The sequence below is a fragment of the Mytilus edulis genome, chromosome 3 (genome assembly GCF_963676685.1).
Source record: "Mytilus edulis chromosome 3, xbMytEdul2.2, whole genome shotgun sequence".
NCBI lineage: Eukaryota > Metazoa > Mollusca > Bivalvia > Mytilida > Mytilidae > Mytilus > Mytilus edulis.
In genome coordinates, this window is record NC_092346.1 from 34,562,134 (window position 1) to 34,585,892 (window position 23,759).

General features: G+C 33.0%; 1 protein-coding gene across 3 annotated transcripts; it reads left to right on the forward strand.

Annotated features, from left to right (window-relative positions):
• Window positions 1-1,680: 1,680 nt before the first annotated feature.
• LOC139516296 (mucin-2-like) lies at window positions 1,681-22,430 on the forward strand. 3 transcript variants are annotated; one of them, XM_071306328.1, is made up of 7 exons: window positions 1,681-1,755; window positions 12,636-12,848; window positions 16,093-16,267; window positions 17,956-18,165; window positions 20,184-20,300; window positions 21,153-21,251; window positions 22,282-22,430. In XM_071306328.1, exons 2-7 carry the CDS (start codon window positions 12,672-12,674, stop codon window positions 22,347-22,349), a joined length of 846 nt encoding a protein of 281 aa, XP_071162429.1. In that variant the 5' UTR covers window positions 1,681-1,755; window positions 12,636-12,671; the 3' UTR covers window positions 22,350-22,430. The 3 variants fall into 3 exon arrangements, with proteins under 3 accessions (XP_071162429.1, XP_071162430.1, XP_071162431.1); XM_071306329.1 differs by lacking the exon at window positions 21,153-21,251 and having other exon boundaries at window positions 22,258-22,430; XM_071306330.1 differs by lacking the exon at window positions 21,153-21,251.
• The last annotated feature ends 1,329 nt before the right edge of the window (window positions 22,431-23,759 follow it).

Sequence of the window (23,759 nt, forward strand, 5' to 3'; positions counted from 1 at the left end):
TCTTTTTCTGTTTTGCTATTTATCGTAGTTTATTTATAGTACTAAGGATCGAAATAAAAGATTAAGTTTTTCATGAAAAATGACGTGTAATAATCTGTTTTACCTATACATTTCTAGGAATATGAAGAGTTAAAAGGAGAACTTTGTATATTTCATAAAGGATTAGTAGGCGTGGTTTATTTGAATACATGGTTAGTAGTTGTGATACGATTCTTTGTAATAACAACACGGGCTGAGGAACAATCTGTAAGTTTTCTGCAGAAAAATAAATTGATGATGAACGGTTGAAATAAAACACATTTAAAGCTTACAAATAAACTCATCATAGATTCAAACCAGTTGTAGTTGATTGAATTGGTTGTTGTTTAGACAAATGAAAGTAGGCTCCTTATGTTGAAGACTTGAACACTTTGAAATGCCACTAGTCTAAATTGTTGACCGTTATGGAATAACCGTTTCACAGATGATATCGGATATGTTCCTAACTTCATAACTACAATCCCCTTCCCCTTTCATGAATGTGAACTACCAAATAAGAATATGTATCCGGTTGGTAATGACATAAGCAACACGACGTGTACAAAATGTGGAGCAGGATCTGCATATCCTTCCGGAGCACCTAATATCCCCCAAGTTTTGGTGGGATTCGTGTTGCTTAGTCTTTATTTTTAAATGGCGTGTCATGTGTGCTAATATTTGACTGTCTGGTTTTTTTTTCATTTAAGCCATGGCGTTTGCAGTTTATTATCGATCTACGCGTTTGACTGTTCCTTCGGTATCTTTCGCCCATATTTTATAAACAGTGTGTGCATATTGTTTGAGATTGTTTGCTAGAACAACATTTTTGTCGTGAATGATAGATAAAGCATACATACGAAACTTCGGTCAAAAACCCGTGAGCGTATACCTAATTTTAACCTAATGTGTGGGTTTGTTTTGTTCACGCATCTTTGTCAATGTATATGAAATATGGTGCAACTGTCTTACACGTGAACGCTATATCTTCCTATAAAACCAGGTTCCATCCACTATTTTCTACATACCAAAATGCCTGTACCAGGTCAAGACTATGACAGTTGGTATTCTCTCGTTTGATGTGTTTAAGCTTTTGATTTTTCCATTTGATTAGGGACTTGTCTTTTTGAAAATATCTCGGAGTTCAGTATTTTTTTGTGATTTTACATTTTTATAAAAATCGAATTTCAATACGCTTCCGAGTACCTGACTTGTAGTTTTGGTCCTTTCAGATGGTGTCCAGTTTTGTTTCCTAAGGCTCGATCTGTTCCCATTTTCTGTCATAGTTCGAAACTTCTTCCATCAGTAACTTGACATTCTTACAGTCCGTGTAACGTAAAAGTTAACAATACAAACGATGCCCAAACCATGTACGGACGATGCCCGAACTATGTACGTACGCTTCCCGAACGGTGTACGAATGCAAACGAAACGCTGACCGAACGTTGTACGGACGCTGAACGAATGATGTACGAACGAAACCATGTACCATAAACCATACCATAAACGATAACATAAGCGCCCTTTTATCGTATACATTGTATTCCATTTGATGGGCTAGATAATTATATATGTTAACCCTTTAGTTAACAACTCTATAATACTGGTGTTAATATATTTTAGAGAATTGGATAAGCCATTGTGATAAGAATAACCTGTGTCAGTGTCTGGCACAGAAAAGAGGCTAGATAACAAATTTGGAACGAATATATATAGTTCGTATATAAAATCTCTTTGATTGTGAGTATGATTATGAATAATCCCTTGTACTTTTTAACTGCTTAATTGTTCTCCCCATATGTTAAATCGTCATAATTTGTTACTTTTATTCACTAATTAGATAATGTCCATTTACCTGTTTTATCTAAAGCCTCGGTCACACCTTACCGGATAGCACGAACGGACGCCTAACGGAAGAAAATAAAATTGATAAAATTGTTATCCGTTGGGAGTCCATTGATGTACTGACCGAATAAAACGGACGTGTAACGGATGCATAATGGACACACACCGGATATGCAACGTAAGAGAAACGGACACGTACCGGACAGAATGGATGTCGAACGTGCATCCAACAAACGAGTAACGCACAAAACGGACACCTAACGGAAGCGAACCGGATAAAACGGATGAACAAGATATACGGAAAAATTAAAAACGACAATAATAATACATGTAAATCGCTTAAATATTCAAAATGTTTCTGTGTAACATGAACTGGTTTTGGTTTGTTCTTCAAAATTCCGCCAAAGGGCAGTGTCTGGCCTGAAAAAGAACTGCTAGATTGTGAAGACGTGCCTATACTCTAAGATCGATTATAAATAATAAGAATTCATGAACCTTAAGAAATCTGACATACCATGGCATTTCTGACGCGATCCGTTCATCATCCGTTTTATCCGTTATACGTCCGGTAGAAGTCCGTTTCTCATCCGTTCAACATCCGTTTTATCCGTTAAACGTCCGGTAGAAGTCCGTTGGTAAATTTATCTTGCAGACCTCCATCGGATGTGTAACGGACACCAGGCATGGGGTAATCGTAATCAGTAATCGTAATCAGCTGTAATCGATAACATTTTGCAGTGTAATCATATGTACAATGTAATCAGTAATCATGCCATTTCTGATTACAAGTAATCGTAATGTAATCGATTACATGGCAAAAAACAGGTGTAATCATGATAACTTTTAGATTACTTTAAGATTACATTCATATGATTACTTGCTGATTACATATCTTGTATATATATGAAAATAGTTTTTAATAGACAAGATGAAAATAAGAAAATGTAAAGCTTGAATGAAAAATCATGTCACTAGTAATCACAATGATGGAACCTTGTATAATGTGATCATCTATATAACAAATATGTATAACCAAGTGTTTTATTTTGTTAACAGTTTCCAAAATTAACGGAAAAGATTAGGTCCGGTAAGGACCGATTTTGGCCTCAAATTTCAGTTTAATCTGACGAAATGTTTTGACCATTTTTAGCTCACCTGGCCCGAAGGGCCAAGTGAGCTTTTCCCATCACTTTGCGTCCGGCGTCCGTCGTCGTCCGTCGTCGTTAACTTTTACAAAAATCTTCTCCTCTGAAACTACTGGGCCAAATTAATCCAAACTTGGCCACAATCATCTGTGGGGTATCTAGTTTTAAAAATGTGTCCGGTGACCAGGCCATCAAATCAAGATGGCCGCCACGGCTAAAAATAGAACATAGGGGTAAAATGCAGTTTTTGGCTTATAACTTAAAAACCAAAGCATTTAGAGCAAATCTGACAGGAGTAAAATTGTTTATCAGGTCAACATCTATCTGCCCTGAAATTTTCAGATGAATCGGAAAACCCGTTGTTGAGTTGCTGCCCCTGAATCGGTAATTTTAAGGAAATTTTGCTGTTTTTGGTTATTATCTTGAATATTATTATAGATAGAGATAAACTGTAAACAGCAATAATGTTCAGCAAAGTAGGATTTACAAATAAGTCAACATGACAGAAATGGTCAATTGACCCCCTAAGGAGTTATTGTCCTTTATTGGTAATTTTTAACAATTTTCTATAAAATTTGTAAATTTTTATGAACATTTTCCACTGAAACTACTGGGCGAAAATCATTATAGATAGAGATAATTGTAAGCAGCAAGACTGTTTAGTAAAGTAGGATGTACAAACACATCACCATCACCAAAACACAATTTTGTCATGAATCCATCAGCTTCCTTTGTTTAATATTCACATAGACCAAGGTGAGCGACACAGGCTCTTTAGAGCCTCTAGTTTAAACACTTAAGTGTCTATTTCATATGATTCTATTAATTTATGTGAAAGATTTTAACTTTATTAGTCATTAAAAACGATCCGATTAAAGCTCAAATATGAAAAATCTACCAAAAATGCGAAAAAATGTCACTTTTCAGATGGTTTTTGTCATAAACGAAAGTGGCCGCATCCGTGTTCATCCTCAATCTTTATATATGTTATGTATTATCATTAAATACAACTTCCATTTCAAAATTTTGGATGAACACGAATGCGGCCACTTTCGTTTTACACGGAAACCGTCTAAAATTTAAGTAAAATGCTGGAATTGTTAAGATTTCAGTAATTTAGCATGACTTAATGGTGCTAGTACCCAATATATGTGCATTGTATTGTCAAAAACAGCCCATATTTATGTAGCAGCACCATTCTACTATCCAATAAATAACTAAAAGTTTACATTTTAACAATTTTGTAAAACTGCTATATTTTGGGGCCAAAAAGGGGTCTTACTGGACCTACTCCTTTACTCTCCAATATTTCTTTGTGAGATTGAGCTCTTATGATACAAGAATATCATGCCTTGAAAGCATGTTGTTTCCTTGATTGAAAACTTCTGATATTAACTCCAATTTCATATCAGTTTACCAAATATTTTTACATAACTACATTGAAATTTAAATGCAGAAAACATTTAGTAGGTATAAAAATATAAGCCCACTTAATTCAAAATGGAAGTTAAAACCAGGTTTCATTTATTGACAAAATTGAATAAATTTCATTTTCCATAAATTCGTGTATAATATGTGCTTTCTTATTTTTATTCTTTATTTACTTTGAGCCTTAAGGCTCACCAGTATAAACAAGTACATGTACAGTGTATACATATGGCATAATATTACAAACAATATGCATATATAGTAAACAATAGGTGACGTCAGAAGTTTCATCAATACAAAATATCTTTTAATACTGTTTCTTAATATAAAGAGAAATGTATAATCTTTCCTAAGTTACAAAACTGTTTTGTGTTTTCACCTGACAATAATTCTATTTATTACTAATTAGATCAAGTATTAAAAATTTTCAAAACAATAATGACAATCAACCACTTTTAACTTTATTGATATTGTTATTAAGACAATAAAATTTTAATACCCAAGCCCACCTATTGTTTGTTTAAAAAAATGGAAGTAGTGATTAACACCTGTAAAAACATCAATGGATGTGTCAATTGTGTCCCAACAGACAATAAAACTATACTTAATTAATTTTTCCTTATTTTCAGTTTTTTTGATAATTAGGCAGTTGGTTACAAATTGTAGTTCTATTCTTTATTTACCTTAAACAATACAGTTTATCGGTATAATATGCATAAATATACAGTTTACAAGTTGTATAGCATTAACATACACATAAATAACAAACGTCAGAAATATCAGTTACATATTATTATACAGTTTGTGAGTTTCAAACTACATATAATAAACATAGGTCTTAAATATTATTCCTGCACTTAAATGCATAGATTAAGTACTTTCCTAAATTACAGAGTTCCTTAGTGTTTTCAACAGAAAACAATTGTACTAATTTATAAGTTGATGGTCTAGTCCAATAATATTTCTTGATAAACTTTTTACGTATATCATTATAATTTGTACATTGTAAAATAAAATGAAATTCATCCTCTACTACATTTTTATCACACATAATACACATTCTACTATTTCTACTTATTCCATAAAAACGACCAGTTTCAATGCATAGATTATGTGAGGATAGGCGAATTTTCGTTATCCATTTACGAGCTATTACAGGAATACATTTTTGTAAATAAAATTGTAATTCTACATTTGACACAATATACTTATATAATCTACACTTTGGTGATGTTTCAAGCGTGAAATGCAACTCTTGTTTAGCTTGATCATATATTCGTTGTTTGGTTAATTGTAAAAATGAACTATCCAAACAAAGTACCCATTGGTTGTCCCAATAATAATTCATACCAAGATCATATAAAATTGTTTTAATACAAGTTGCCCAGTTTTTACATTTATTGCTATTTGCTACTAGTTCTTTGTAACAAGACTTTATAATACAATTTTCACTACCGTGAATTTTAGTCCATAATTGAGCATCCTAAAATTTCGCTCATATAACAATGGAAATCTTCCTAATTCATAATATACCATTACATTAGAAGTGGACCTCTTGACACCTAGTAATGTTTTACAATAGTCCAAATGAATTTTTTCTACATTTGGTGCTCTATGAACACCCCAAACTTCACAACCATACATTATAATACTACATACATAAGTGTCAAATAAACTTACAGAAGTAACAGTGTTCAGGTATAAGGATAATGCCTTTTTCCTCATACTAAACATAGCTTTCCTGCCTTGTTCAGCATAGTGGTTTTGAGTAATATAAAATTTACAATTATAATGAAATAACACACCCAGATAACAAAAATGATCTACAATATCTAATGGTTTACCATTATAAATCCATGTCTCAGTAAGACTAATTTTCCCACCTTTACGAAAAACTACTATCTTTGTTTTTTGGTGTTAACTGAAAGACCCCATTTTTCAGTATAACCAGATAAAGTATTTAACATATTTTGTAAGCCTTGGATTGATTCTGACATCAAAATCATATCATCAGCATACATTAATAAAAAAAAAAGTGTTATGTCCTGAAATTCAAGTCCACAGTTACCATTATTAATAAATTCATTCTCAAAGTCATTGACATAAAATGAAAATAAAATAGGGGAAAGAACTTCCCCTTGCATTTAGCCAAGATTATTAGAAAAGTATTTTGAATTAAACCCATCAAATCTAATACAAGATCTTACCTTGTTATACATTGATTTTAAAATATTAAGCAATTTGCAAAAGTCGACAAAGCAACAATATAATCTATTACCTTTACAAAAAGAATTGTGTATGACCGAATATAAACAAAACACAGCATCTACTGTACTGTAACCATTACGAAAACCCAATTGTGCATCAGATAAAATATCGTTCATTGATGCCCATTTTAATAATCTACTATTCAAAATAGTAGTGAATAGTTTACCTAGATTGCTGACTAGACTTATACCACGGTAATTTGCTGGGTCGTTCGCATCCCCGGATTTAAAAACTGGCACTAGAATAGCATCAGACCAAGTGGACGGAAAATATCCAGAGCTCAAAACGGCATTGAAAATAATACATATATAAGGCAGCACAAGTTCCTTAAACTCAATGAAAAATTCGTTTAACAAACCATCTGGACCGTGGCTTTTCTCGCGTTTTAAGTCATGTATAGCTTTAATAAGTTCATCAATGGTTATATCCATATCCAGTTCTTCAAAAATACACACATTATCTGGCATTTCTGGTCTTCTGTTGTGCTCTTTACTATCAGATACTAGAGTTTTGAAATATTTAAAAAAATCAGTTACAGTTAGATCACAGTTGACCTTTCTCCTTTTTTTGAATACAGAATAAAATTTCTTAGGATTGTTCTTTCATAATTTACAAAGGGTATCACCTTCTTGTCGCATATATATACGTCTACGTTTACGTTCATAGTCTTTATATGTCTTCTTCACACGATTTAATTCAATATGGTTTTTCTTTGATTTATTTCCATTAAATATAGATAAAGTTTTGCAGTAATTAACATAAAGTTCTTTACACTGTATCTCAAACCAAGGCTTATCAATATGCTTATAGTGCTGCTTATGATTTCGTTTCATTTCAGTACCACTTTTCTGACTTTGTTGAAAAAATGGCGCCATAATGTCAATGAACTGATGGGTAAAATCGTTAACACATGAATCCATTTCATCCTGAGACTCGGCTTCTATATTCTGGAGTGTCGACTTTATATTGTCAGAGTTTATTAAAAGTGCATTACGACACATATCCTTATATTCATCATTCCATCGAAAGAATTTGGATGCTTCAGCATCCACAAAATTGGACTGTACACCATTACATTTAATAGAAAAATTAGTCTTGAATTGAATATGCAAAGGTGCATGGTCACTGTATGTAGTAAAATTACAAGTTATGAATTTTGACACAATGTCGAAATTACTTGATCTAGTTAATAAATAGTCTATTACGCTCATACCTTTTGGGCCACTGTATGTATAATCATTAGCGAGACTACCTTCATGGCGGCAGTTAAGAATTCGGAGACCACTACATTTACAAAGGTTGATGAGTTTTGTTCCATAGTCATTAGTTCCAGGATCAGGATTACTCCGGTCTGGTAAAGTCTCGTCAGCAACATAAGCAAACAATTCATCAACCCTATCTAAAATACTATCATGTAACAAATCATTATCTACAAACTCATTTAAATGAGCAGTTCTTGCATTAAAGTCACCAAAAACAAAAATATTCGGACATTCATCTGAGTACTTGATGATTTGTGTTTCCAGTTCATAGAATAAGTCCACATCTGATGTACCTTGAAAAGGGAAGATCTATATGGTGGTAAATATACATTACAAATTATATAGTCATTTTCAGTACCAGTTAGTTCTTTAGATATTTTCATCCATACAAATGTTTCATAAGATATTTCAATTATTTTCACATATGAAGCAATTGATTTTTTAATCATTACAAAGAGACCACAACCTTGTTTATATTTTTTTTTTTGACCATGGGATTGCTTTACAAATAAACTCATCAATTTCAACATCACATGTATTATTTATCCAACATTCTTCTAAAAACACAATATCATAAGTGCACACAGAATTTTTAAATTTTACATCTTTAATTTTCGCCTCAAACCCACCATTTACATTCCATGATAAACATTTGATATTTGTAACTGAAATTTCCGACGAATCCTATGCCGTGATCATATCACTATGAATTTCACTACCGGCGGCAACGGTATCGTTTTCAATATTTACAGACTCACTTGTTTGTTTTTTCAATTTCCTCTTTTTAGCGTTTTCAATGGCCACTTCAATTGGCCCACCTGAATAAACTACATCTCCAATAACTAATTTATCCCAAATTAACACTGCCTTAACATCAGTCTCTCTAGCTTTTTTTAACAACGGAATAAGGGATTTTCTTTTGTCCACCACTGACTTTGGGTACTGGTCCGTAATTGAAATAGACTCCCCCTTTAATTTATAACTATTCTTTCGAATACCATCACGTTTTTGCCTATCGTTAAATTTTACCAGAATTGGCCTCGAACGCTCGTGCCCAATATCATGTTCGTTTGACGGTTCAGCCTTCTTTCCAAGTCGGAATGCAGCTTTTATACAAAGATCATCATGGATCGCCAGGTTATTTTCGCACACATGTTTAACGAGATCAGCGCATTTTTCCTCTGTAACCTCTTTTATACCGTGAAATAATAAATTGTCACGCATTGATTCGCGCTTGATTGTTTCTAAATCACTGTTTAACCTTTCATTTGCTTTGGCAATTTTATTCAAGTTTTCTTTGGATTCAGCTAGATTTTTAGATTCGGTTTTCATGGAATTAAATTCTTTACGTAGTGACGCAAAGTCGTAGGTAAGTTTCTTCACATCTGATTCCACTTTTTTGTTTGTTTTTTCGTGCATTTTTATGTTCTCTTCAAATGATTTCGAAATGAAAGATTGACTATTTTCTACCTCATTTACACGCTTGGAGAGATGAACCATATCACTTTGCATATCGGTCACTTTTTGGTCAATATTAGTTACATAGCTTTTAATGTCATCAATACTGTTCATTTTTACTGATAACGCATCAAATTTAGACATTAAATCAGTTGCCCATAATGGAGGGTTAACTACCGGTGCTGGTGTATGGCATTGAAAAAAGGGGGGTACCATCTGCTGGGTCGGTGAAGTAACAAAAGGAGAAGCCATCATTTGCATAGGCATATTTGGATAGTTACTATTCATATTGTACATATTATTCATGTAAGGCTGGCTAGACATGTTATTGTTCATTGGGAATGTTTGTTGTGAGTATGTAATGGCGGACAAATCAAACACACCCACGTTTGGCTCGTTTTTATCCTTGCTTTTAGTTCGTGATTTCTTTTTCTTTGGTTGACAGGACTCTTGTGGTGAAGTCATTTGGGACTAACAAACCATTTAAATACCATAATACCGCTCAGAGTCTTCTATAATAGTTACTGTCTACATTTGTTTACGGAGCCGGTGTAAACAAACTGCCATACAACAAGGGAGATAATCCAAGATATCAACTTTGATATAGCAATATACAATGTAATCATAAGTAATCTAAAGTAATCATGATTACAATAAAGAAAAGTAATCTAATGTAATCGATTACATATGAAATAGGGTGTAATTGTAATGTAATCGCTTACATTTTATTAGCAAAGTAATTGTAATTCAATTGATTACATTTTAAAGTAATCGACCCCATCCCTGACGGACACGTAAAGAAACAAAACGGAAACGAAACGGACGAGTACCTTACAAAACGTTAGGCGTCCTTTCGAACTATCCGGTAAGGTGTGACCGAGGCTTAAGATTTAAACATATCGTTGTATCAGGTACACGTTTCCGCAGTTTTGATACACAATGATTACTATGTTTTTGGGACTCATATGATAGCGAATATCATACATGTACAAAACAATATACTATTTGTTAAGGAAGCTCGCTTGTCATGTTTTGGAATTTTGGTCAGATTTTCGGAATCCTCTGGTTTTATCCATTTGAATGCCTTAACAAATTTTGTCCGGTGACCCCCATTTTTCTCTTTATAATTCTTTGACATGTATAATGATAAGCTGTCTGTTAAAGTCTTATAAAATTTTGATTATTTTTTAATAGTTTTTGAGGACTTCAACTTGTTAATGATAAAGCTAAGAAAAATCAAGAGAGAACATTTTCCCGCCAAATTTTCAATGGCTAATATCTCGAAAACAAGCACGGTGACCTATATATTTTTTTTGCTCTTTTGATTCCTTTATTAATCCCTTATCAAGATATGCTAGTGTTTTGAAAAGTTAATTATTATGAAACTGAGAAGCCAACTTCCTTAAGTTGTAGAATTTTTTATCCAAATATCACCAGAACTAAGAATTTGGAATGTGTACATTCACATTATTTAACCTTTGTCTCGTTGATAATCATACCCTATCTACGTATTTTTATATTGTTGGTTTTTTTCTTCACTCTTTTTTCATGAAATTTCTCATTGGCGACAAATATGTAGACCCACTTTATTTATGTGGTTTGTATTTAACAGTTAAGAAGCACTTTAAACTTCGTTAAACTAAACCATCTTATATGTCAAGAATATATAAATAATATCACAGTCACCTATAATTGATATCACTATTAGTCTTAATTTCAAATCCTTTCATCAGAGTTCCCCGCTCCCCTCCCCAATCGTTTTAAGAAGATGACAGAATAATTGTTTTGGTCCGTTTTTCTTTTTCTTCGCCCCTGTGGTTAGAACCCAGTGACTGTTTCCATAAAACCATATTATGATGGAATTTATAGAAAGTTATATGGAAAAAAGTAAAAAAAAATAAAAAAATAACTCCAAGGAAAAATTCGAAACGGAAAGTCAAAATATAAAATGGTAAGAAAAGCAATGTTCACCACTTCTCGCAATTAGAAATCATAGAAAAATAATAGAAAAAAAGGTTTGTCAGTTGAACACGTGACCTTCATTTACAAATGATAAGCTGTCGTTTAAAACGGATCTATTTCTTCTTTTGAGTAGGTTCCTTCTTTTTCAAAATGATATCATATCACTGATTCATCAGATAATTACGATGCAAAACTAAAAATATTTGAATTTCTTTAACAATGTCGAAACGAACCATTGCTGATTGACTGCTAGCCAATAACTCTGAAACAGTGGTGACATCTGGCTACGCTTCTTTACAGTGAAAGGGAAGTATGACCCGAACGATAACGCTTTCTGGAGTTTGTGCTAGCCCAACAGGGTATTATAAAGTTCAGAAGTCAGTGAGTTGGTTCTTTCAAGATTTATAACATACTTTCTTACCTTCTTCAGGCGTTGCTTATCCTAAATGAAATTAGCTTTTCTTTTTTTCCGTTTTGGTCGAATATTTTATAGAATGTAAACTAACGACGTAGACTTAGGAGATTGATATCCCTTTAGTATACAAACTCATCACAAATTTTGTATTTAAGCCACACGCGCGTTTCGTCTAGAAAAACTCATCAGTGACGCTCGAATCCCCAAAAAAATAAAAAAAAAGTCAAAAACGTACGAAGTTGAAGAGCATTGAGGACTAAACATTCCTAAAAATTTTGCCGAGTACACCTATTGTTATATATTCCTGAGTAATCTGTCGACTCTTCTCTAGTATAGAAGCATTGATGCATCATTTGCGTTTGCGTGAATGGATTTTGAAGATCCGGGATAAGGGCAATACTAAAAGGCGCATGGGAAGCACCAGATTTATAAAAGAGATATGTTAGTTAACAAAAATGAATACACTAATTTTTTTACAGGCAACTATTTGAATAAGGAATATATCATTGTTTAAAGCAACTCGCACATTAAGGACCTTTCACAATCTAATTAAAATTCAATCTCTCACTCGCTTATTTTTTAATGCTTAGTCGCTCCCACCTTTCCTAAACCATAATTTTAATGACAAACTTAATAATTTTTATTATAACAATTTTACTTTAACATAAAAAATTATATATATAGCTATTTATTATATACTTTAAGGGAGAACTTTTATAGATAACATCCCTTTTCTGGAAAAATACTGTCCATTTTGTACTTTAAAGATTTGTAAACAAATTCAAATTGTTCCGTTTAGTATGAATACTACAATTTTGAATTAACTCATAATTTCAGTGAAGCCTAAGTGAAGAATAACCATACGAAAGAAAGATGTTATATCTCTACCTTCTGGTGGGTCTTGCATCGGTAAATGCAGAAAACCAAGATGTTTACATACAGGAGTCATGGCATAATGGTTTTCATGGATACATTAGACTGGCTCCTGAAGAAGATCTTCACGGATGGAAGATACGTGTAAATTTTAATGCCGCAGTTGGCACTTTGCAGGTACAATTTCTGTTCAAATCACAAAAGAACTTTTTTAATCATGTAAAGTTATCATTTGGGGGAATTTAGTTCAACTATTTTGAGGTTGATGCACATTAAATGATGCGTTTTCTGCATTTTCAATGCCATTGATTTAAAATCATAGAGTGGCGTGAAAAGTGTAATGCCAAAATGATCAGCACGACAAGATGAATCCACCCTGAAAATTTATGAAAAATCTAAGAACTTGGAATTATTGCCTATAGTAAAGTGTTTTTTTTTCTAATTTATAGCAGTTGTTGGTTTTATTCGAGGAAGTTTTAAATGTTAACATCAAAAAGGAGTAGCACGACAAGATGTGTCGACCTTCACTCTAGCATTTATGTCGACCTAGTTTGGGGTAATTGTCCCATTAATATCCAATTTTTTATGTTTTTGGTTATATCGAAAAATATTTGAGCTAGTGATGTGATGTTTAACTAGTCAAAACATTTACTTAATTTTATCATCGGTATAAGGACATCATTCGTAAATATAGCTCAACATGCAGACTTCTTATACGTTCAGGTATTTCACATCCAATTTTTCATGGAAATATTCTTTATAAAGCACAAAGGTGTCAGTATTCACCTCAAAAACTAACAAAACCTTTGAATAGACTTATTAAGAAGGGATATAGTTACGATAATGTTGTCAGGTCATTAAAGATTGCATATGTTGGCGTTAATATTGATTCACTTATAGGGTCTTTGCATCGGAACTAAACACATTTATTCAAAAACCAGTTGTTGGCATGACACGGGTTATGTTCTTCTCATATATGTTATGATGGTATGATACTAAAACCCTAACGGGAAGGATTGTGCCTGATGTTCATATGATGAAATCATGATCTTTCAGTCAGTTTAATTGAAGTCTGGAGCTGGCATGTCAGTTAACTGCTAGTAGTCTGTTGTTATTTATGTGTTATGTCATTTTCTTTATTTTCTTTGGTTACATCTTCTGACATCATACTCGGACTTCTCTTGGACTGAATTTTAATGTGCGTATTGTTATGTGTTTACTTTTCTACATTGGCTAGAGGTATAGGGGTTGGGTTGAGATCTCACAAACATGTTTAACCCCGCCGCATTTTTGCGCCTGTCCCAAGTCAGGAGCCTCTGGCCTTTGTTAGTCTTGTATTATTTTAATTTTAGTTTCTTGTGTACAATTTGGAAATTAGTATGGCGTTCATTATCATTGAACTAGTATATATCTGTTTAGGGGCCAGCTGAAGGACGCCTCCGTGTGCGGGAATTTCTCGCTACATTGAAGACCTGTTGGTGACCTTCTGCTGTTTTTTTTTTTTTTTTTTTTCTAGGGTCGGGTTGTTGTCTCTTAGGCACATTCCCCATTGCCATTCTCAATTTTATTTCACTATTATTTTAGGTGAGGGTGAAGGTTGTCGCCTGTGAAAATGATTAAACCCACTTCATTTGCTTGCATTTGTCATTTCATTTTCAGTGGTTTTCGTTTGTTGATGTGATTCATGTTTCTCGTTTGTCGTTTTTCATTTAGATCTGTTAGACCGTTGGTTTTCCTGTTTGAATGGTTTTGCAAGTCATATTTATGGCCCTTTCATAGCTTGCTGTTCGATTTTAGTCAAGGCTTTGTGTTGAAGGCTGTACTTTGACCTATAATGATTTACTTTTAAAAAATGAGACTTGGATGGAAAGTTGTCTAATCGGCATCCATACAACATCTTTTAATAAATAAATAATCAGCACAACAAAATTCTAATATCTATTAAAACTTAAAAAATTCTGTCAACCTGTGTTGAAGTTATTATATAATAAAAAGAACATGTGGTATGATTGTCAATGAGACTACTCTCCACAAGAGACCAAAATGACACCGAAATGAACAACTAAAGGTCACCGTACGGCCTTCAACAATGAGCAAAGCCGCATAGTCAGCTATAAAAGGCCCTGAAATGACAATGTAAAACATTTCAAACGAGAAAACGAACGGCCTTTTTTATGTACAAGAAATGAACGAAAACAAATATGTAACACATAAACAAACGACAAGCACTAAATTACAGTTTCCTGACTTGGAGCTGGCACATACATACAGAATGTGGCGGGGTTAAACATGTTAGAGGGATCCCAACCCTCCCCATAACCTTGCGTCTTATTTGTTGTCCATTTTTCTTACTGTAGCTTTTAAACTATAGGAACCTGGTTAAACATGTGAAAAGTGTATACATGTTAAATTTAATTTAATGATCAGCTGACAAGATCTACCTACTCTGAGTTTTCGACAACACATTTTAGAGTTATTGCTCCTAAAATGAATAGTTTTACTGTTTTGTGCAGTTGTGATTGATACCTAAACTAATATAGGAGATAGGTTAAACATATAAATGGGGAATTTGATACTACATTGAGACAGGTCGACATATTTGGACCAGAATATATAATGAAATTTGATGCAACTTTCATGCAAGTGAGATGTTTAGCTAGTTCTAATAGCAGGTTTTACCCATGGTTTTCTACATGGAAATGCCTGTACCATATCAGGATTAGTCACTTGTTGTCCATTCGTTTGATGTTTTACGTTTGAATTTGCCATTTGATTAGAACCTTCCTTTTTTAATTTTCTTTTCGGAGTTCAGTATATTTGTGATTTTACCTTTTACTGGTTGCAAATTAAACTTAACATCGTTGGCGTACGATAAATTTAGAATTCTTGATCGTTTAATTTCTCGTGACAAAATAGTGGTTCATTCCGATGTGAAATGTTTTTACTTCGTTCGTTATTTTCCTTCTTTCGAGTTAAATTTCGGGAGTTACTTGTTACTTAATTGATTTGAAAAAAATACTTTATGTTGATTTAGTGCTATAACAGCGCTTAATCCAATCATTTTAAAATGTAATTTTGTTCAGAAGTTATAACCGGCCTTGATTGCTTGAACAATACACACTCATACTTGTAAGAGAACAGGGTTTGAGCTTTTGATTTTACCATTTTATTTGTGAATTTCCGTTTTAAATATCCCTCGGAGTTCAGTATTTTTGTAATTTTAATTTTCTTTATCTCGTTTACAAAAGATCCTGTCATGTAGTTTTGGTCAACTTTAGACGTAAAATGATAGCATTGATAGAATTAAACATATAAACAACATGTCGATCCAATGTTTAAATAATTCATTGATTCAAAACGAAATCCTGATTTCAGTTTAGATACAAAAACATTTACTTATGTAGCCATTCTTTTGTTTAAGGTGTGGAATGCTAAAATCATTCATGAAAGCTCTGATAGAAAAGAATTTGTACTTACTAACGTGGACGTAAGTGAACATGTTATGGCAGGAAGTACTTTAAAGTTAGACTTCATAGTTCGTGGCACTGTGAGTCCAATACACACTGCAACAGTAACCTTAGAAACAGGATATGCAGGTATTTACTTTAAGTCTAGATAAAAGCCTTAACTAATTGTTGTATAAATTGATCCAATTAACTCACAGACAAATGACTTTTCTTATCTCTATTGAAAACTTTATTCTCAGCAAATATTTGATTGAAATTCAACACTCTTCAATTTCCTATTGGAACATCATGAAAAAGGCGACCTTGCCTGGTGACGTCTCATTTAAAGAACAAAACTTCTAAACTATCGTCTAAAATTATAAATGGAGAAACACCACCATATCTTGTGTATTTACGATATCTCCCGCCTCTCAATGTCTAAATATCGTTACACACTTTGATACAGTGTGGAATCTAAATCTTCCAATGGTAATTACAAAAGAGAAGAAAATAAAAATGAAAGAAAGACTAGAATAGAACAACATTATACAATTTTTTTTATATGTTTTGGTGAACGAAATAATAAATCCAACGGGTAAATGTTGTCCCAATACTTTATAGGATAACCGATCAATAAAATGTTCTCCTTTTACCTGAAATAAGCAATTTAAACACTGATCTGCTAAAAATGCATGGACATGAAATGACGTTTGAATACATTGTGTTATGATAATCTTGATTATTGAGGAGGTAGACTGGGTTTTATTGGAAATCATCATGTTTATGAGAGGGATGTTTGTAATGGATACTAAGTTCTTATGATGCTTATGCAATATTATGTGATACTGCATTGAAATATTCTGTGTTAGCTTAGATACAAGTATTACGCAACGGATAATCAAAACTTTGAAGGTATACAAAATTGTCCAACTACAATGAAAATTCAAAAGTAAAGTCCAAAAAAAATGACAAGATCCAACACTATCAACCGACATAACAAGTGAGAAACAAACTGCTGTATTCCTGACTTTTTCTGAAGAAACGGTCGGTTAATATAAAAAAGAAGATGTGGTATGATTGCCAATGAGACAACTATCCACAAAAGACCAAAATGACACAGACATTAACAACTATAGGTCACCGTACGGCCTTCAACAATGAGCAAAGCCCATACCGCATAGTCAGCTATATAACTGTTAAAACTGTTTTTACAGCTAGATAAATATCCTATTTGCAAGACAGTTGTCTATAATTTCGTCATGTTTACAAAATACGCATTATAATAGGTTGATATCCGCCTTCGGATAAGCGATTTTCTCCCTGTTTTTACAAGTTTAATGTCACAATAATTGGAATCCAACGGTCAACACTGTGTAAACATAAATCACAGACATTCAACACAATTGAGTGAAAATAAAAACAAGCAAACACATGTATTCAACAAAAATACCCACAAGAAAGTCGTAGAAGATAGAACCTTGTCAAAAAGAAAGGTGTTAAATATCGAGTTCTGACAATGACGTCAACAACAAAAACTGTTGATAGTGCTATCTCAATCAAGTAAAACTTAGATAAAAATATATACAATGGTAAACAATAGAAACAACATATAAAAACCTTTGTGTCCGAATCACATCTTAAAATATAACAGCACCAGGAATGCCCAAAACTTAAAAGTAAAATGTTCGATGCCGGGATAATTGATTACAACCATGATAATGTCAAATTATGCCTAAATCTGTTTTCATTTATTTTACTCAAGTGGAAACATTAAGCCAAACTTTAATTTGACTTGAACAAAAATTGTGTCTTGAAAGTTGTAAAATGTATGTTTTCAGCAACGACAACTCACGCTGCCACAACTCCTACAACTGTTGCTACAACAACAACTCCTAAAACTATTGCTACGACAACTCCTACAACTATTGTTACAACAACAACTCCACAAGTTGTGCAATCCTGTGTGGATGATTCGCGTATCAACTGCGACCAATCAGTTTGTAATACTGACTTAAGAATGTTTTGCCCCTCAACATGTAGAGATTGTAGTAAGTAAATTGATATTGAAATTTACTTTTAAACAACATATCAATTTAAATGATAACTGTTTTACTTATATTTTCTTGAATGATAGATATGCTATTGTTTGCTTGGATTTTGATGTGTAAACGCTGATTCGCTGTTTTGTTTCTCCTACTTTTTCTAGGTGGAGGAAGCCTGAGTGCGCGGAGTTAACAATCGACCGTTTTAAAGAAAACAGACAATCCTAGTCACAATAAAAATCAGCTTGTGGGGTTCTAACTAACGACCTCAATGTTGACATGCCAGTGGTTGTTAATCAGTTGAAATGTTTTAAAAGAATTTAAAAAAAAACGCATCATCAGGCCTTAATCTTCATTATGATATCTAGTTCAAAATATGTTGCATTTTTTATTATATCAATAGAAATCTTAAATATCAAAAATGATCATCAAAAAAAAAATTCTTCAAATAGGTTAAGCTTTGAAATCGTCTGACTACCCTTTATTGGAGTTATTGTTTATTTATAACAACTTTTACAAAATTTTTGGATTTTGATCTCAATCGAAGTATCTGAAGACAAATGTAATAGATATATAGAAACTTGAATAAGCAAAAAATGATAAGCAAGACAAAATAAACTAGTACAACTAAGTATAGTGACCCTAACCGTAACTTTGCTCTTTATAGACGACTTTTAACTAATCTTAGTGTTCTGCTCTTATGTTGAAAACTGTAATAGACAGTAGCAGAAGTGATACGAAAAACTAGATCTACACATACATTTCTTTGTCAGTGAAAGTAACCATCAGTCAACTTTTAAGAGTTCTTGCTCTGTTGTGATAATTGTTTTCCAATAATTTACGTTTTTTTTTTTTAAACTATAAAAGAGGGACTTAAGACACCAGAGGTACAGTCAAACTCATAAATCGAAAATAAACTGACAACGCCATGGCTAAAAATGAAAAAGACAAACAGACAAACCATAGTTCACATGACACAACAAAGAAAACTAAAGAATAAACAATACGAACCCCACCAAAAACTAGGGCTGATCTCAGGTGCTCCAGAAGGGTAAGCAGATCCTGCTGTGGCACCCGTCGTGTTGCTAATATGATTACAAATCCGGTAAAAAGTCTAATTCGGCAAGTCACATTCATGAATGGGAAGGGGGTTGTAGTTACGATGTTAGGAACATATCCTATATCATTTGTGAAACAGTTATTCCATAACGGTCAACCAACTCGTGATGGCGTCCGTAAAATTTTCAAGCACGGGAATATCGTATCCATTGGGAGATATATACACCGTATGCAGGTGCTGCTTGAATGTTGCTACTTAGAAATGGGATGTTCACAATTGGAAAGCTGAAATCATTTCTTTTGTTTCTATAAGACTTTAGTGATAGATGAGATAGACACGTTAAACAGCAAAAATGATAAACAAGTCAAGATCAACAAATAATTGCAGAAATAATTAGTAGTCATGAATTCTATTCTAAACTGGTCACCAATGTTTGAGAGTGTCGATTGTTGAAGATTAACAAATACATTAGTAGGCGACACACATGGTCTTCACAGTCTTTAGGTTCGGGGAACTAAGCAGATCTAAAAAAAAATGTTTAATTTCAGTTCAATTGTATATTTCAGAGTTTAGTGTGAGGTCAATTGTAGTGGACAAGTACCCATTTGTGTTTAGGGGCCAGCTGATGCCCGCCTCTAACTACGGGATTTTCTCCCTCTCTCTTGTGTATCCATTGATGGCCTTAGGTTTTGTTGTGCTCTTTGCCAACGTTGTTAATTGTTTCTTTGACACACTCCCTATTTTCATACTAAGTTTTATTATATTACCTTTGGAAAAATCAAACTTACTCCATTTGAGTCACGATAAGATATTGCTATCATTGATAAGCTTTTGGCGACAGTAAGATGGAAGATAATACATCAACACTATCTGTACAAGAAACTTGTATTAAATTAAACACATTTCTATTAAATATCACGATATAATTTGTCACATGTTTGAATACAGATTTTATTCTTACCAGGTCCAGCAACTACATCCACTCCATGTAATGACGACCCATTCGTTAGTTGTAGTCCGTCAATATGCTCACATCAGGTGCTAAAAGATTTCTGTAGAACAACATGCGGTCAATGCCCAGGTATGATTACTATGTTCGCTATTGCGTCCACATTATTTGAGTCAGACGTGTGATTGTTTATAATTTTAACTGTTAAAATAATTCTGGTTTGATCAGATACATGTATTCAACATTTGTTTAAATTTTTAATTTTCAAATACTAATTTTGGACTCCAGGCTCACCGAAGATACTTTTATTTTCGAAATGCGCTTAGATATTGTTAATGTTATTATACATGTAGAATATCGATTCAGATTATAGTTATCCGAAAAATGCAAACTTCAAACTTATTAGATGAAACACCATAGAAAAAAAATAGATATTGCGTGTCAATTCCTTACTCAAAATCAGTACCTGCAGAGCAAAATCACTTTAAAAGCAAAGAAAAAACGCTAGTTTTGCTGTTCTTCATCTCAAAGACACAGTGAGGTCTTCGTCACGAGACAAAAAAAAACTTCTCACCTCACTGCAAGTCTGAGACGGCCTCTTTAAATCATTTTTAAAGTTAAACATGTTATGATGTTAATTACATTTAAATATTATTTGTCTGTATTGTAGTATAGTTTAAAACACCCTATCATTTACATTTTGAGGTTAAAATCATTTAAACAAGGGTAACGTATTTATATAACACTATATATTGGTTGGAATATGTAAAATAGGAAGGTGGCCATTTGGTGTAATTGATTATTTGCTTTTGTGAGATCTTTAAATGTAGCTTGTTTTAAAACCTTTCTAACATCAGTGACACCTACCATGTTATTTATTGATCTCTAGCTGATAATAAGGAAAGCAACTTCGTCTCCCTTACAGTGTTCAATTCGATTGAATACATTACAGTTTGCAATGAAAATATATATCAGTAGTAATAGGTCAGTGCAATTATGACCCTTTAGTGATCTGCAAACTTTCACTTTACGTTCATCCTGAACTTAAACAATTCTGCAATGCAACTTGCGGTATTTGTCATGGTATGATTTATTCAAATGTAATGGGTACTAAACTGATTTAGTTCAATACTGTGATGCAACAATACAATTATTCGGAATATGTATTCAGAGGAAATAGTTCTGATAATAGATTAATATGAAAGGGGGAGAGAAAAAACAAGATCGGATAAAAAAAATCCGGACAACACTTTGGTCAAAGAACACACAACAATCTTTAAAACACAACTCAGAAAAACGGAACTATGGTGAACCCCATTGGTGGTAGTCTCTTGTAAACCGGACGGGAACAATTTTGGCAGATCACGTCTATAGAAGCACAACCGTAGTGTTGCTCAAATTAAGTTAAACATAAAATTCTACGAAGTTACAATTTAGGAAAGATTTCTCTGGTGTCACTTAGCTGCTTGTTTGAAATACCTTCAATGTTTTGGCAACTGATATAATTTTTCAGTCTGATTTTTCAAAATATTTATTTACAGAAAAGAGTTTTTTTCATTCAACAGACAAGCAACTTAGTATTTCAAGGGGATATTTTATTCGTAGCAGATATACATTTATTTTGTTCATAATTTTTAAACAAAAACACATGCATATTGAATATAAAAAATTGAAAACAACACGTTTAATGATTCAATGCATCCGAGGCGCTTTTCTGAATTTACCTTCATCAGGAACGCTTAAAGCCAAACATTTGAAGAGCTATATGACAAAAAAACTAAAATAAATAACCAAATTGATCTAAAGTCAACTTTGCCTGAGGGAGTTGAAACCTTAGATTCTTAATAATTTCAAAATTTATAAACAGACAATTTTATGAAAGTTTGTTAAATCATGTCAGTACCGAAATACTGATTACTAAGCTGATGATACCCTCGGGGACTGATAGTCCACCAGCAGAGGTTAAAAATATTGTTATACCTTTAGTTGTGAATTCTATTCTATTTTTTAAGTTTAAGACCAATTGTTTGCACTTAGGTTTTTATTTTATGGAAATGTTTTCAAACGATGCTACCAATGTTTATTACAGGTTTTGATTCATTTCTGTTGACAGGAAATATTTCCACGACACAGAATCAACAACCAGCAATCACTAATATGCCTTTAGTTGTTGGGAAATAACTAACTAGAAGAAAAGTATACAAGTGTTGTTACTCTTAATCAAGGAATTGCAAAGTATATAATATAATATTTTGGACTGTTTGTTTTCTTTCTTATTTAACAGTTATATGCAGGTCACCTTACATGAAAATGTAATATAACAAAACTACTGAACTTCGTAGAAAATTCAAAAAGGAAAGTCTTTTATCAAATCGCAAATTCAATAGCTTAATTATACACACCAAACGAATAGATCACAACTGTCACATTCCTGACTTGGTACATGCATGAAAGTAGAGGTTTACATATAACTGTAAACTCGAGATGTTCCTGGAATGGAATTAATTCGAAACTCTTTCATATATAGATATTCTCGTTCATCTCCTTATGTAGATTGATAAACAAAAGTAGATTAAACTGGTGACGTCAATTTACAATTTATATGTTGTTATGTCGCATCACTATCACCGTTTTTTTTTTGTTCAACCTGTCGTGTTTTTTTTATATGCGTAACCCATATCCAGAGTTGTAACAAAGGAGCGACAGATACCAGAGGAACAGTCCAACTCATAAATCAATAAACTGACAACGCCATGGCTAAAAATGAAAAGACAAACAGACAAATAATAGTACACACAAAACAACATATAACACTAAAAACTGAGCAAACTGAACCCCGCCAAAAACTGGGGTCGATCTCAGGTGCACCGGAAGGGTAAGCAGATCCTGATCCACAGTAATTCAGTAGTTTGAGTTTATTCATTCATTTCCGTCGGACATATTTGTCTTTCCTTCATAGAATTTCCATTAACCAGGCCATTAGGTTTTTTGCATGCGATAAAATTCTTATACCATTCACTACGGCCTCACCCCCATGTGGATTTTACTAACCCTCTATGGGTCCGTAGGGGTCAGTAACGCACCAAATAGCTTATTATATGACGTTTGGCAGTTGCGTAAAATAATACAGTATTGGATTATGTAAGATGTTTTAGCGGATGAGATTAATGACATCTTGTTATCCGGTCGCATAAGAATAGTAATTGCTGAATTACTTTGTGAAAATGATGTCGAAGTCATATTTTTATCTTCAATAAACATGGATGTAAAACATGCTAGACATAAATCATGTAGAATACTTTGTAAAACCATTCGTAAATACTGTGAAAGCTCACGGACATTCTATGAGCAGCTAGTTATTAACGAGGCGCAACTTTTGTCATCGCTAACAACAATGATGCCCATTTGGAATCGTACACAGTGCAAAGCGTTGGAAGATATTTTAGCAATTTTATCCAACATTGTGTCATTGGAGTTTTCTTGCGCATTTCGAACTGTCATCACGAGACTAATAGCAGACTTTTATCATTCACTTTGTACTAGACAGTCGATGAAAAAGGCGGAAACTTTCTACAGAGAATCTTTTACTCT

Coding starts and splice junctions, on each gene's coding strand:
- LOC139516296 (XM_071306328.1), top strand. CDS start 12,672: ATGTTATATCTCTACCTTCTGGTGGGTCTTGCATCGGTAAATGCAGAA. Junction 16,268..17,955: donor CTTAGAAACAGGATATGCAG/GTATTTACTTTA, acceptor GTATGTTTTCAG/CAACGACAACTCACGCTGCC. Junction 21,252..22,281: donor AACTTGCGGTATTTGTCATG/GTATGATTTATT, acceptor TTCTGTTGACAG/GAAATATTTCCACGACACAG.